Source organism: Erythrolamprus reginae, chromosome 1, assembly GCF_031021105.1.
Source record: "Erythrolamprus reginae isolate rEryReg1 chromosome 1, rEryReg1.hap1, whole genome shotgun sequence".
Classification (NCBI taxonomy): Eukaryota; Metazoa; Chordata; class Lepidosauria; order Squamata; family Dipsadidae; genus Erythrolamprus; species Erythrolamprus reginae.
In genome coordinates, this window is record NC_091950.1 from 273,897,573 (window position 1) to 273,914,778 (window position 17,206).

Below are 17,206 nucleotides of genomic sequence, written 5' to 3' on the forward strand. Positions count from 1 at the left end.
TGGCAATTTTTAGCTCGAAGGGAAAGTGATTAAGGGAAAATATGATACTGCATGAAATATTCTCTCATAATATTAGGACTTGAGGTCACCCACTGAAATAATATATAGTGACATATAGGGATTAGGAAAAAGAAAAACCTCATTTTCCAAAGTAAAATTAAACTTTGAATTCATTGCCATTAAATGTAGTAATGGTTTAGATGGTTCTAAAACTGAACCAAAGAAGCTTCTTGGATAAGAAGTGAAACATCTTCCAAAAAAAACAAAACAGAAAGTCCAGGAAGATATGGTCTAGGACAGTGAGGGTGAACTTTTCTTCCCTCTGGTGCAAAAAGAGCGTGTGCATGTGCTATTGTCAGGAGTGGGCTACAGCACAGATGGGGGGGGGGGACGCAGTGGGGTAGCAAAAATGGAACTCCATCCCAGAGCACCAAACATGGTGAAAGAAAATGCAGGGCGTCCTGCACAAGCCACATCCACAATGTGGTAGTAAAAATTTTGGTAGCCCTTCACTGGCTATTATGCATGCGCCAGTGCCCACACCCATAGTTCAATGCCTAGGGAGGGTGAAAACAGTTTCCTCTGCCCCCCATGGAGGATAAAAATGGCCTGTTTCCCAACTTCTGGTGGGCCCAGGAGGCTCATGTTTCACCCTCCCCAGGCTCCAAAGGCTTCCCTGTAGCTAGGGGAAGGTAAAAGTGCTCTCTCCCTTCCCTCTGGAGGCTCTCTGGAAGTTAAAAATGCCCTCCCAGAGCCCAAAATCAACTTGCCAGCACACACATGCACGTTGGAGTTGAGCTAGGGCAAGGGCTCATGTGCCAGCAGATATGGCTCTGCGTACCACCTGTGGCACCTGTGCCATAGGTTCACCATCACTGGTCTAGGATATTAGCAGACTAAAATGTCTGCTGGGATTATTTAGATGCTATCAGGGATTTATTTTCCTGGATGTCGACCTCTAGGTTTCTCCCTTGCGGGGTGCCTCAGGGGTCAGTCCTCCCCCCCCCCCTGCTATTTAACATCTACATGAAACTGCTGGGCGAGATCATCCAAGAGCATGGGGTGAGGTATCATCAGTATGCGGATGATACCCAGTTGTACATCTCCACCCCATGTCCAGTCAACGAAGCAGTGGATGTGATGTGTCGGTGCCTGGAGGCTGTTGGGGTCTGGATGGGTGTCAACAGACTCAAACTCAACTCTGATAAGATGGAGTGGCTGAGGGTTTTGCCTCCCAGGGACAATTTCATCTGTCGGTCCATCACTATGGGGGTGGGGGGAAATCATTGACCCCCTCAGAGAGGGTCCGCAACTTGGGCATCCTCCTCGATCCACAGCTCACATTAGAGAAACATCTTTCAGCTGTGGCGAGGGGGGCGTTGCCCAGGTTCACCTGGTGCACCAGTTGCGGCCCTATTTGGACCAGGAGCCACTGCTCACAGTCACTCATGCCCTCACCACCTCGAGGCTCGACTACTGTAACACTCTCTACATGGGGCTACCTTTGAAAAGTGTTTGGAAACTTCAGATTGTGCAAAATGAATTTCTGCGAGAGCACTCATAGGTTTCCCTAAATATGCCCATGTTACACCAATACTCCTCAGTCTGCATTGGTTGCTGATCAGTTTCTGGTCACAATTCAAAGGGTTGGTTATGACATATAAAGCCCTTCATGTCATTGGACCAGAATATCTCCGGGACCTCCTTCTGCCGCACAAATCCCAGCGACCAGTTAGGTCCCACAGAGTTGGCCTTCTCCGGGTCCCATCAACTAAACAATGTTTTTGGTGGGACTCAGGGGAAGAGCCTTCTCTGTGGCGGCCCCAGCCCTTTGAAACCAGCTTCCCCCAGAGATCAGAATTGCCCCCACCCTCCTCACCTTTTGTAAGCTCCTTAAAACTTATCTCTGTCATCAGGCATGGGGGAATTGAGATATTCCTTCCCCCTAGGCCTATACAATTTATGCATGGTATGTTTGTGTGTATGTTCTGTTTTTAATAAGGGTCTTTTAATTATTTTAAATATTAGATTTGTTATATGTTGTTTTATTATTGTTGTTATCTGCCCGGAGAGGGGCAGCATACAAATCTAATAAATAAATAAATAAATAAATAAATAAATAAATAAATAAATAAATAAATAAATAAATAAATAAATAAATAAATAAATAAATAAATAAATAAATAAATAAATAAATAAATAAATAAATAAATAAATAAATAAATAAATAAATAAATAAATAAATAAATAAATAAATAAATAAATAAATAAATAAATAAATAAATAAATAAAAGGCATCCAACAATGTAAATTGGCACTATATGATTTGGCAAATTTTAACAAAATGAAATTCAGAAGTAAATTTGAACTGAAACAATATACAGAAAGCCAAGGTAATAATAAATGGGGATATGACAAAACCATTCCAGGCAACGAAAGGCGTCTGACAGAGATGTCCATTGCCACCTGTCCTAATTATTATTATTATTATTATTATTATTATTATTATTATTATTATTACTATTATTATTATTATTATTATTATTATTATTATTATTATTAATTAGATTTATATGCCACCCTTCTCCAAAGTCTTGGTCACAAGATACAATATAAAACAATGTGTATGAAGAAATCTAATTAATAAAAAAACTATAAGCTAAAAACCCAATGTGTTAAAATCAGTCAACCAATTCAATTACAACCATACATCACATTTAGTAGTCAGCGGGTTTAGATCTAATTGCCCCATGTCTGGTGACATAAGTGAGTCTTGAGACTCTTGTGGAAGGCAAGGAAGTTGGGGGCAGTGCGAATCTCTGTAGGGAGCTGATTCCAGATGGCCAGGACCGCCACAGAGAAGGTTCTTCCCCTAGGCTCCGCCAAATGACATTGTCTGGTTGACAGGACCTGGAGAAGGCTAACTCTGTGTGACCTAACCGGCCACTGGGATTCATGCGGCAGAAGGCGGTCCCATAAGTAACCTGGTCCGATGCCATATAGGGCTTTGGAAGTCATCACCAACACTTTGAATTGTGTCTGGAAACCAATCAACAACAACAACAAAAAACAACATCAGTGAAATATAGTGTGTGGGTGTATTTGTATTTGCATAGATATTTGAATACATTAGTATCCACCATTCAGATTAAACGTAAATTAACTTGTGAGGACACTGCAGTAGTGGGTTGCTACTGATGCAGTAGCAGACTGCGCACTGGTTGCAGCCGCCAGATTGCACAATTTATGCATGACTGCTCCAGTGGCAGTCCTATGGGCGCCACCATCCTTTTTCTTCAATTTTTCATATATTTTGCTTCTGCATTGGAGACGTGTGTGCATAGTACGTGCATGCATGGAAGACGACCAAAGTTGCGTGTGCAGCACACTAGTAGCGGCAGTAGTAGCAATCCGCCCCTGGGACAATGGTTATGTTTCTGCACCTGAATGTTATAATACTATAGTTTATATGGGAATCATACTTAGGATTTATTAAGAAGAAAATACAGGATATATATATATATATATATATATATGTAGATTGTTCTGAGTTCGGGTTTTGCCCTGTGTAATGTTTTGCATGTCTATGCGACGTTTCGGCGAAATCACATTCACCATCTTCAGGCTGTAGTTCCAATCTTTGTGTTGTTTTAAATGTATATATATATATATATATTAAATGTATTAATATGTGTGCTTGGTTTTATATACACTGCTCAAAAAAATAAAGGGAACATTTAAACAAAAAAATATAATGAGAAATATTTCATTCATTCAGATCTAGGAAGTATTATTTAAGTGTTCCCTTTATTTTTGAGCATTTATTTCTTTTAGCTGTCATTAATTATCCATGACCCAGATGCTTGTGTCCTTTGTATGCTTCTAAAATGATGAACATCACATACTAGTGGGGGAAAAGTACAAACCTTCAAAAAGACAAATTCTTAATTTTCCAGTTGTTTAGCATTACCTATTTTCTTTAATGTGCATTGCTTTAGGGCAAAGTAGACTAGGATGATTACAGTAGCAACTCACAATCTTCATTGTGAGGCTTTTGCAGCAGGTAACATGGAGATCTTGAAAACCTGCAGTGAACTTCTTAATTATTTATGAGAGCATAACAAAACCATTTTAACAGGTTTTACAGATTTGTGTAATTGGCTAGGGATTCACACTCCAGCCTTTAAATCACAGCAGTATCAGAAATAATGAAGGAAAAGATTCACAATCTTTTTTTTTCTTTAGCAGCATCTTTAGGGAAAACCATACTTTGTGTTCTTGGCTGAATTACTTCATGGCCATCAAAAATTCTCCAGTAATGTCACGTGATAATGAGACAAGTGGACATTTGCAATTTTAAGAAGACTGTGGGTTTGTTTGTTTGATTCATTATATGCTATCATGTTTATGTCAACTTTTACTGACCACATCGTTTATTCTCCTGATGATCTTGGTCATTCAGGTCTTCCAGCTCTGCATCTAGTGACATTATTTAAACTTGTTTCCTAGCAATTAGTCTATTTACAAAAAAGGTTAGTATTCCACTCTAATGTGAAATATTGGATGAACAAACACCATTTATAAAGACCATTAAACACCATTTATAAAGACCATTTATAAGAGCATAGAATTCAGGGCAAAGGTTTGAAACTGGGGTGGACTCTTTCCCCATAAAATTTAATTGGATTTACATCCACACACACATATCTGATGTGTATATATCAGAGGTGAGTTCCTGCAGGTTTAGACCAGCTCTTTGGAACTGGTAGCAGGATTATGGGACAACAGGAACAGCTGCGCAGACACAGAAGAATATCCTAATCACATCTGGGAGTAATTAGGGAATTCTGCAGCAAGCTTACAAGGGGAGGTTTTGTGGGAGAGCTCTTTGCAGGAGTTATCGTTCATGGTTTAACAGAGACAGAGAAACAGATCTGGAGTTTAGCCTCTAAACCAACATATTGCATCCTCGGAAAAACCTAGCTTTTGGACAATTGTGCTTTTAAAGCCTCTAGCTCTTGAACAATAGAGTGAGTATCTTTACTGCAGCCCAAACCTTGGGGGTTTTGAGATATTCATTTACAAGCCTTGGGAATTTTGAGACATTTGTTATGTTCTGGCAGATAACCCTGACCTTTTGGTCATAAACAGACATTCTTTTGAAGTCATTGTGACTCTCAGCTAATTTGTAAAGCAATATATTTTGTGTTTCGGAAACCTCCAATCTGTGTGTGATTTTGTCATTCCTTGCTGCTCATCTGGCCCTTCAGGCAGAACATGTATGTATGTATGTAAAACCAAACAATGATTAAAACAATCTAGAAGGAATAGTAGTCTTACAAAAAGACGTAAACATTTGAACACGTTATCACGTATATCATGTATATATTTCTCAATCTTGCTCAATCTTAGGTTCTCTCTGGGAGTTTGAGGGTTCTGTGCACGATCTTAGGCGTCCTACACTATACTCTTTTGGAAAGAGAGCTTAGATGCCATTCCTGGGAATGTGTTGGTGCCACTAGCCCAGCTAGATGGTGGAAGCATTTGGGCTGTAACACCCGGGATCCCAGGAACAAGATCAGAATTTTCTGTTCAGGCGGGTGCAATGTTAGGAACAGCTAACACACACACACACACACACAAATACACACAATTGATGACTGTGAGTCCATATTATACTGTTAGCTATGACAAATTTCTTAAAGTCGTCGCCATAGAAAAATATTTTAACTGTGTTGCCTTTAACTAGGTCTATTTTTATAAGAAGTTATCCAAATTTGCAAATGTCTCCAAGAGCAGAGTAAAATTATTATTATTATTATTATTATTATTATTATTATTATTATTATTAATTAGATTTGTATACCGCCCCACTCCGCAGACCCGGGGTGGCTCACAACAACAATAAAACAATGTACAACAAATCTAATAATTTAAAAAACACTAAAAACCCCTTATTAAAAAGCAAAAACATATCCACAAACATACCATGCATAAACTGTATAGGCCCAGGGGAGATGTCTCAATTCCCCCATACCTGACAGCAGAGGTGGATTTTAAGGAGTTTACGAAAGGCAAGGAGGGTGGGGGCAGTTCTAATCTCCGGGGGAGCTGGTTCCAGAGGGTCAGGGCCACCACAGAGAAGGCTCTTCCCCTGGGTCCCGCCAAATGACATTGTTTAGTCAACGGGACCATGTGGGAGTGGCTTGACCATGTGGGAGTGGCTTGAACGATCATCATCATTCAAGTGACCTGTTAAGTCCTCGACTTACAACCTTACCAGTGTCGCTTGCTGAGATGACAATTTGCTTTGCATTTTCCATCCTCTCCTTCCTGGGTCACACCCCCCCCAACTCAGGCTGGGTAGCTAGGTCAACGGGTGCTGCCAGAAGCCTAAATGCTGCCAGCGCCGCTTCCATCCATGCCTTCTGCTTGCACCTCAGGTGGAAGGTGGCCACGTGAGGCTGGAGGGGAGCCGGGCAGGAGAGAGGGAAGCTCGTCCGAGGCCAGGAAGGAAGAAAGAGGAAGAAAGCAAGGAGCGCAGACGCAGCAGCAGCAGGAGGGGGAAAAAAAGGAGAGCCAAGCCGAGACCAGTAATCCAGGAAGTGACAGCCGCCGATCAGCTGGAGCTGTGCACACATCTTCATTTCCACTGGTGGAACTGCATTCCACTCCGTCCTGCCTGCTGCCCACCCCTGCATGTATTAATGTTGCACTCTATATTCTGAAGCTTTTGTTGCTAGATGTACAATGTGTTTTACTATCCAAATGGTTTTGCAAGCATACTTTATGAAACAGGTCTGCAAATTTAAATAATTTGCAATATTTCTAGAAATTTAACAAAGTAAGATTATTTCTGCCACCTTTTCTAACATTATACCTGCATTGCAAATCATTCAAAACAAGTAGCACTCTCTAATGGTCTATAACAGAAATTATGTTAAATGCACCAGTATTAAGTATTGTTTAACTGTAAATTTTGAAGGATGCTTCATCAATCCAATGCATATATACCTGCAGTATATAGTACATCTGAACCAATGTCTATACTAATATTTAAATGCATTTCAACCTATATCTATGCCTTGCAATATCTAAAAATAATGACAAAAGGGAAAAAAATTATGAAGACAGAAGTAGACTGTACAAAGGCAGAGAGAATATAACATGGAACAGAAGGAACTACTAAGAGAGTAGTAGCTAAAACAAATATACAAAGAGATCAGCAAATCAAATACAGTGTAGTGCAACAAAAGCAGTTCTCAAGCATCAGAAGGTGAAAAGAGGCAAGACAATGTAATAACAAAGGGATGCTAAAGAAATAATGTGTGAAAAGATGTTGCATAGATTCTATTCTAAAAAATGTAATAACATGCAATCTTTGTGAAGACCATCATGCATTAAAAAAGGAACACTTTGAAGCTGCAAAATAAGGGTGGATAAAACATATCAAAACAACTTTCCCTTAGTATGCTTTGTGGTTGATATCAAGTTGCAGAGTGGAGTGGTAGGTACAGTGGTGGGATTCAATTTTTTTTTACTACCGGTTCTGTGGATTTGGCTTGGTAGGCATGGTGTGGCTTGGTGGCCATGATTTGGTGGGCATGGCAGGGGAAGGATACTATAAAATCTCTATTCCCAGCCTACTTCAGGGAAAGGTTACTGCAAATCCTGTCTTCCTCCTGATCAGCTAGGACTTGGGAGGCAGAGAATAGATGGGAGTGGGGCCAGTCAGAGGTGTATTTACTACCGTGTTTCCCCGATAGTAAGACCCCCCCGATTGTAAGACATATGGGGGGTTTCAGGGGGGTCGGCATATATAAGCCATACCCCGAAAGTAAGACATATGTCTTACTTTCGGGGAAACACGGGGGTATTGCGGGGGGGGGGGGCGATGACATTGCTTCCAAGCTCCCCGCGCGCCCCTCGCCTTCGCTCGCCGCAGCGCCACCACCTCTTCCCCTGCCGAGGGTCAGCTGCAAGCGGCCAGCGAGGCCGATCGGCTCCGAGGCGAGCGGCCGGAGCTGCGCCCTCCACCCGCCTCCTTTCTGCTCGCCTCGGAGCCGATCGGCCTCGCTGGCCGCTTGCAGCTGAGCCTCGGCAGGGGAAGAGGCGGTGGCGCCGCAGCGAGCGAAGGCGAGGGGCGCGCAGGGAGCTGCCGGAAAGGAGGCTGGTGAAGGAGGGCGCAGCTCCGGCCGCTCGCCTCGGAGCCGATCGGCCTCGCTGGCCGCTTCCCCTGCTGAGGCTCAACTGCAAGCGGCCAGCGAGGCCGATCGGCTCCGATGTGAGCGGCCGGAGCTGCGCCCTCCTTCGCCCGCCTCCTTTCCGCTCGCCTCAGAGCCGATCAGCCTCGCTGGCCGCTTGCAGCTGAGCCTCGGCAGGGGAAGAGGCGGTGGCGCCGCGGCGAGAGAAGGCGAGGGGCGCGCAGGGAGCTGCCGGAAAGGAGGCTGGTGAAGGAGGGCGCAGCTCCGGCCGCTCGCCTCGCAGCCGATCGGACTCGCTGGCCGCTTCCCCTGCCGAGGCTCAGCTGCAAGCGGCCAGCAAGGCTGATCGGCTCTGAGGCGAGCGGCCGGAGCTGCGCCCTCCTTCGCCCGCCTCCTTTCCGGCAGCTCCCCGCGCCCGAAGACGAGCCGGCCCCGGTGCCCGGGACAATGTAAGACATACCCCCACAGTAAGACACAGTGGGGCTTTTGAGGGTAAAAAGATAGTAAGACACTGTCTTACTATCGGGGAAACACGGTAGTTCTCTGAAGTATTCAAAACTTCTGCTACCGTTTTTCTGAACTACTCAAAATTCCTGCTACTGGTTCTTCAAACTACTCAATTTTTTTGCTACCAGTTCTCCAGAACTGGTTGGAACCTGCTGAAACCCACCTCTGGAAAGGTACAATGAGCAGCTATTCAGTTTGAAGTCTTCTTTGTGAAATGAAGAACAGCCCTGGATTATCTTCCATCTTCAAGGTGACCCTCCCTTAAAATCCTGTTCATCAGAAATAGCAATTACCAACTTATTTTTTCATGGGGTTGGAGTTTCAACTAAAGAATATGAACATTCAGTGTCCCCTACAACTTATTGAAAAAAACTACTGTAAGTGGAGCTAACATTTGACTTAAGCAACCTTCTTGGTACAAGGAAGCCATAAAGGAGTTTCATTAGTTTCTCCAACCCTTTGTGTATTATGGCTTTTTTTCTAATATTGTTTTGCATGTGTAGTATTTGTAGTTTTTGAAACAAGTTTTTCATATATATAATAAAGAGACAGCTATGCCAAAAATATGAAATAGATGCTGGTCTTTTTTTTAGCAGAACTGTTTTAAAGGAGGAGAACAGACTTCAAAAGGTTAATGAACTGCATATAGAGATTATTTTTCTGAAGGCTCTCTCCATTCTGCAGACACGTCAGCTTGACTTTTGGTATTTTGAAATCCAAACAGATCTAGTTATAGAAATAGCAGAAGATATTTGAGTAAATTCCAAACTGTTTAAATATTCATGAGTTTAAAATGTACTCACAACGTGTACCTTAAAAACAAAAATAAGTCTCAAGAAGATAGGCATGTTTTGATTTCAACTAAAGTGGAAGAATAATTAGTTAGCTAGATAAACAAATAAGAACAGACAAAAAATGTTTAGAATTTGAATGTGGATTAGTGAGAGTAGTTCCAAAGAATTTCTCTACAAAACATTTCATTCTGTTCTACACACGTTGTGATTTTGCACCCTAATATACCCTTGGAACAACTTATTGAAATACCATTATAGAAAATCTTTTTATACACAAATCATTGATCACCAATAAACAAATGAAGTAAAATGCAATTTTAAGAAAATCCATGTTAAACGTTAGCAAATATAATGGATATGAAAATGGTTGTTTCTTCTGAATGAAACAAAATATTGGCATCCTTCTCCATGAGAAGATTAGAAGTATTCTCTATATGAAATAGAGTTTCTAAGGCTCTAGAATTGTCTTCTACCTTTTTTGGCACAGGCTGGTCAATTATCTTAGCTATTTAGCAGGCTCACCCCCAGTGTAAAGATTTTCAGCTGTGAAAGTATTCAGAAATTGGCAATGAAAGATTTGTCTCTCTGTTTCATGTTCATTTAAGGAATAATGACATTGGTTGGTGAAGAGGGCCTTTGATCAGCTCTATCAGATGGAGACAATCACTCCTGCCCTAATAATCTGGAATCTTGACTATGAAGAATGTTCTAACATAAGGTTACCTTGGAAAATCACTAGTTGGTCTAGAAAACAGCAGCATGAGTAGTGGTGGGCATGCCTCAATATGCATACGAACTGCATTGGGTCTGGATGTGATTCAGGGAATTTATTAATATTACTGTATATGTCATTGAGCCAGATTATCCTAAATAGAGCCAAATGTAAGGTTCTCCTGCTTGGGCAGGAGGTTGGACTATATGACCTGCAAGGTCCCTTCCAATTCTGTTAATCTGTTACAACTGTTACAACTCTTAATTGAGAAATCACCTATCACCAGGCGTGGGCTACTAGCCAGAAGGCTAAATTGGGCTCGCTACCGCGGCTCGTGAGTGCTAGGGCCAGCACGATTTTGCTTCAGCATCTGTGGAGGTAGCAAAATTGCGCATGGAGCTGTAGGTGCGCCCATATTTCGGCATGCACAGAAGCAAAAAAAACCTTGCCAAAAACACAGGCGCATCTATGACTCCATGTACAATTTTACTACTTCCACAGGTGCAAAAGCAAAATCGCGCTGCCCTGCTATGACTCAAGAACCGCGGCGATGAGCCCAATTTAGCATTCCATCTAAAAGCCCACCCCTGCCTATCACTCAAGGTTTTGGTCCAGTTGGCATGTGTTTGTATATTGTGCCCAGAGTCCACCTTATTTTGAGCTGGTATTGGCTTTTATGTTTTTATGAACATCCCAGAATCAGTTGAGTAGACAGTGTCAAAATTGCAAGGAGAGGAGAGGGAGAAGTGGGGGGGGGGGAATGGAAAGAAAGGAGATAGAGAGGAAGGAAGGCAGGAAGGCAGGAAGGAAGGAAGGCTTGGACTACTGGCAGGCAAAAACCATGGAATATTGTTTTTGGAAAAAGCTTTCCAATGAAGGTTCAATAGGTGAACCACAACATGTACACAATGGTTAAAAGCGGAGAAACTTCTATTATTATATTCTTAATAAGGCTCAGTCCTAAAAATCTATAGAAAAGTATTGTTCATCATTATAGGCTTAGAGAATGCAAATTTACTTATTGATTTATTGATTGGTTGGTTGATTGATTTGATTTTATTTGATTTTATTTTATTTGAATTGTATGCCCCCCCCCTCTCCGAGGATTTGGGGCAGCTCACAACATATCAAAGCAATATATACATATCTAAAAATTCCAATCAATATAGCTAAAAAACTTTAAAAACTCTAATAACATTTAAAATCATTCATTCCCATTCACACATCAAGACATACTACACTGGTCGACCAGGGAGCTAGGGTCTAATGGCTCCAAGCCTGGTGGCACAGATAGTTTTTAAAATTATCTATCTACCTACCTACCTACCTACCCATCCACCCACCCACCCATCTAGTATCTATCTTTCTATCTTTCTATCTTTCTATCTTTCTATCTTTCTATCTTTCTATCTTTCTATCTTTCATCTATCTATCTATCTATCTATCTATCTATCTATCTATCTATCTATCTATCTATCTATCTATCTATCTATCTATCTATCTATCTATCGTTAAATCTGAAGATATATGCAATTTCTCCAGTTATTTTTCTCATTATGGAAGGCTAAATGTCATACATGGCTGCAAAAGCAAGCAATAACATTTCACTCCAGTTCCATTTAAACCAAAAATTAACATCTGAATACAGAATTTTTGCTTGCTTGGGTTTAAACCTACAGGACAGGAGTTAATGCTGAATCAGGCAAACCCAATTTCACTGGTGATAAAGCTGGCATCATAAAAAAGAAACTAAAAGAATATAAAAGAATTGGCACTTCAGAAACAGTTTTAGAATTTCTATTAAGCTAGTCAAGGTCTGCAAATACTGTAATTTGAAAGAATTGCGTAGCACATTGGAGATTTCAAACAAATCCATAGGGATATTCTTTAGTACTGTAAAGGCTTTATTTAACAATAATAATAATTGTACAATATAAAACATATCCTAAAGTGTGAGAATGAAATTCCATTCATGTTGCACAACAGTGATCAGAGAATAAAAGATGTGAAATATATTAAATTTATATTCTTAAAATTATATGCTATAAATAATAACTTCTTTAAATGTTTGCCCATCTAAATTCATAGTCAACCAGACATCAAAACCAATTTCAAATGCGCTGATTTTGGTTCGGTAAGAGTGTGAATTTACAAATATTTCTGCATTTCTTCACAAAGTAACATGAGCTGGAAGACTGAACAAATCTTATAACTACGAGATGTCAGCCATATGGGAATAATGTTGGAATAATGTTGAGAGCGATAAAGTAACTCAGGCTTAAGATACCTGAAAGAAATGTTTTGTATGAATTTTATCTTTCATCATCAAATTTCAATACTGTCTTTGTTTTTTCTGAATCCAAGTCCTTGCCTGCCTACTTTACAAAATGATTATTGACAGATGCATTGTATAAAATTGACAATTTTCCTCCCTGTCTGAATAAGCACATATTTTAAGCAGCAGAAACAACTCTCTCTCTCCAGAAGCCTTTGGCCCATTTTATTTTTTTCAGCCAAGTCCCTCAGATCTAATAAACACTCTTATTGTTCTAGTATGCAAGTGAAAGGTAAGAAGAATAAATGAATAAAGCTGAATTAGCCACATGTCTTGGCCAAAATTGCTAATTCATAATGTAACTTTTAGAAAGATGTAACTGCTGCTTTACAGAATCATTCTTAATCTCAAACTTATTTTTTTAATCAGATGAAATAAATAGATTTGAACAGCTTCTATTAAAAGGGAATACCAGTGCCTTTCATCTCCTGCCATCCTTGTTCACCAAGATAACCACTCCACTTTAAATGGGTAACACCATCTTCACTTTCCTTGAAATATATAATGAAAGTTATATATAACTTTATATATATTTATTTATCTATATAATGAAAGTTAGAACTACGCTCCTTAAACATGATCTAAGTACTGCCCACAAGATCATATCCTGCAATGTCCTGCCTATCATCGACTACTTCAGCTTCAACCAAAACAACACAAGACCACACAACAGATTCAAGCTTAATATTAACCACTCCAAACTTAACTGTAAAAAATACGACTTTAATAATCGAGTTGTCGAAGCGTGGAACTCATTACCGGACTTCGTAGTATCATCCCCTAACACCCAACACTTTACCCTCAGACTATCTATGATTGACCTCTCCAGATTCCTAAGAGGTCAGTAAGGGGCGTGCATATGTGCACTAGCGTGCCTCCCGTCCCCTGTCCTATAGTCTATCTTTTATCCCTATAAACTTTCTGCTATTCTCTCATATGTACATTTTATTCCTATATTTTCTCTTCTATTCTTTCTCTAATACATTTCACTCGAGTATATTCTCTATAACCTTCATTGTGTATTATTGTGTATTGGACAAAATAAATAAATAAATAAAATATCAAAAACGTCATCAAAAAAGCACAACAAAGAGCCAACTCAAACTGCCCAAGGAGCTGCTGATACAGTTCTACAGAGGAATTATTGAGTTTTGTCATCTGCACCTCTATATCTGTCTGGTTTGGTTCTGCAACCCAACAAGACACAGACTTCAAAGGATAATCAGAACTGCAGAAAAAACCATTGCTAACCAATCTGTCTTCCATTGAAGACATGTATACTGCACAAGTCAAAAAGAGGTTTGTGAAAATATTTATAAACCCCTCAGATCCTGGACACAAACTGTTTCAACTCCTACCCTCAAAACCACACTATAGGGTCCCCAACTTTTTGGACCTCAAGGACTACCAAGTTCATAATTTTAAATCTGACGGCACCCCAAATTCATAATTTTAAATCCCACGGACTCTAATTCATAATTTTAAGTCCTGCAGACCATTAATTTGAATTTTTAAATATAAATATATTTGTAAAATAATGATCAGAGAACTTCCATTTTATTAATATGAAATGCATCTATTTAACAAAATTATAAATGCTTATTTAATCATAACAAAATCTTTAAAGGTTGTTTAATTGTAAAGATAGTGTAATTATTACAAAATAATTGAAGCTTATTTGAGGGTAGCTTGCTGATGTTGTTGGGAAAGTCAGACCCAGAGCTGAAACTGGAGAGAGAAAGAGGGGAGGGGGGAAGAGAGAGAGAGAGAGAAAGAAAGAAAGAAAGAAAGAAAGAAAGAGAAAGACACACACACACACACACACACACACACACACACAGATTTTTTGTACATGTACTTCAGACCCAAATAAAAACAAGACAAAGTTTCTGAAGCCTAGAGAATTGTAAAGGATCAGTTTCTTTTGATTGAAAAAGACATAGAAGTTGATTTACCTGCAGCTGTCAATATTGTTTTTATCCACAGCATTAGGAAAGGTGTAAGGTCCCAGGTTATTGATTTCTGTAACTTCTATACAGCCAGTGAAATTATAGATGGATCCAGCTACCTAAAGAAAAAAATAAAATAAAAGGAGGTAGATATTTCTTGGGATTATGATTTGAAGTCAATCCAATGCTGAAGCCAATATGTTTCATTGCCTGGGGAATTAGACCTGATTCTTTATATAGCCTAAATTGCAATTACATTATAACATCATTTTGTAAAAATAAAGATTTTGCTAATGATCCCAGAAAAGTTAGCTTTCAGGATGACACATTAGTGCTCAGCATGTTTTGTCTTTTGAAAGCAAAATAATGATCATTGGGGGATATATTTAGATACACATTTTTCCTTATGAAGGGTAGAATGGTAGCATTTACATCAATATACATTACAACAGTAGTAAATGCAATGCGTATAATTCATTGATTTCCAAGGGTCAGATATAAACTTTTAAATATTTTTAAAAATAATTTCTGTTGAAGAATGCCCAGCTGGCAACTTACCACCAGCCAGATTTTCAGAGGGGCCGGGGAAACGTGGTCCCTGGTGTAGCCGCCATCTTGGAGGGCCGGGATCTCGCGAGATTTCATGAGATCCTGGCCATGCCTGTCATCGGCGCCGTCCGATGATGTCGTCGGGGCATGGCCAGCCAGCCCTTTATAAAGGGATGTGCTGGCTCAGGGGCATCCTTTTCGCCCCGACGACGAGCAGGCAAACACCCGGCTGGTGTTTGCTGAAGACGGGAAGCCATTTTGGGTGGCCTCGTGGCATGGCCATTTTGGGTGGGGGTGAGGAGGACTGGGCCTACAGGACTTGGCTGGGCCAGATTGCCCTTCGCTTCCTCTCGGGGGCAAGAAGAGCCTGGGCTCCCCCCCCCACTGATAGTTGGGGGATCCTTTGGGCAGCAATCAGCCCCTTCGGAGGCCTGCTGCCCCTTTCAGCCTTTTAGGCTCGGGGGGTGGGGTAGGACTGAACTGGCCTTTAGGCCTGGCTTAGGGCTTTACGGCCCCTGTGGACTTTGGGAGCTAGCTTTGCACACCCTCTCCAAGGGAAAGTTAAGGGTTTAGTAGCTAGTTTTTAAAAGGGAATAGGGTGCTTAGTGGGCATGGCTCCTAAAAAGCAAAGGGCCTTGCCTCCTGTCCCTGAGCCGGCGGCTAGGCTGCAAAGGGTGTTATGGCCCTCGGCCAGGGCTAGGATGGCCAATGAGGAGGCCCAGAATAGGGCATGGAGGGCGGGGGGTAGGTCCCATTACACACCAGCAGGTAACTCATCTTTACCTGCTCATTCCTGGTCTAGGGTGATAGAACGTTTGGATGAGTTGGACGCCAGGTGGCGGTTTGTTTACGGGCCAGGAGGCATGGCCCCTTCAGCTCCTGCAGCTCTTGGCAGACCCCCGAGTGATGCGGGGGCCCAGAGCAGGCTTTACAGCTCTGGGGGGAACAATTTCGGGACAAGACTGTGCACTTTTGATGTGACAACCTTGCTATTGTCCATGTTGTGAATGCCCTGTCTTCTAAGAATGACAGGGTTATGCGACTTGTCCACAATTTTGTGCTCAGGTCTTTGTCCCTGACTGCCTTGTTTTTGGCCCACCATGTTCTGGGGCTCAAAAACGAGATGGCTGATGCCTTGTCCTGTGGTCAGTTGTCCAGGTTCCGGATGCTGGCTCCGTGGGCTCACGCAGCACCGGAAGCCTTCCCTTGCCATCTGTGGAGCCTGGGCAGGCTCCAGAGCAGTGGAGGATCGAGGCAGGCATGGCCATGGCCCTCTCACTAGCACCCAGTACCCTGAGCTCATACCAAAACTCAGGTAAGGAGTTTTGGGAATTTCGCCAATATAAGGGCTATTTACACATCTGGCCCATCCCTGTCGATCACCTGATAGAGTTCTGCTTTTTTTAACCTTTTTACTTGGCCCAACTCAACTTAAATCGAATGAACACAGTGGGGCAGCAAAAATGGAGCTCCACCCCAGAGCACCCTATTTGCACTGAAAGATTTTGAAAGACAATGCAGGGCTTACTGCATAAATCACGCCCACAGTGTGGTAGTAAAAAAATTGATAGCCCTTCACTGCTGCAAACCATCATAAGCAACCAAAGTTAGTTCAGTGTAAAGAGCCAATTTTGTGTAGTGGTTAAGTAGCCTAGAAACTAGGAGACTATGAAATCTATTCCCACTTAGGCATGAAAGTCAGCTAAGTGCTTTGGGCCAATCATCATCTCTCAGCCCAACTTACTTCAGGGTGTTGTTGTTGTGGGCAAAACAGAAGGAGGAAGAGCCTTGAGTTACTTATAAAGTAATAAAGGTAGGATAAAAGAAATCTAATAAAACAAAATAAATCTTCGAACAGGGTTTTCCAATCTCACCTTAATCTATATTGAGAAGTAAAGAACACCATGTGGCAATAGCAGGGACAGCTGTAATCATGGTTTTATGCCCAATGCAGCAAAGTGGATGATGAGGGACTTGAGGGCTAAAAGTCATATTCTAATTCCCAAGAGGTGACAAGCTCTGCTACAGCAAGCAACTCAACCGTTGCTTTGCAAGAAATGTTTGCAAGGTACTACTCTATCTGGATCAGATCAATATGATTTTGAATGTTTTGTACTAACCGAAGGGCTTCACCTCCTGTTCTCATGTGATGAGAA

General features: G+C 41.3%; 1 protein-coding gene across 1 annotated transcript in view; it reads right to left on the reverse strand.

The window, feature by feature from the left end:
• Positions 1-17,206, reverse strand: part of EYS (eyes shut homolog) — a 1,050,766-nt gene that overhangs the window by 229,881 nt on the left and 803,679 nt on the right. The window contains exon 36 of the mRNA XM_070763632.1: positions 14,508-14,620. Coding sequence (XP_070619733.1) covers positions 14,508-14,620 — 113 coding nt within the window. The remainder of the gene's footprint in view (positions 1-14,507; positions 14,621-17,206) is intronic.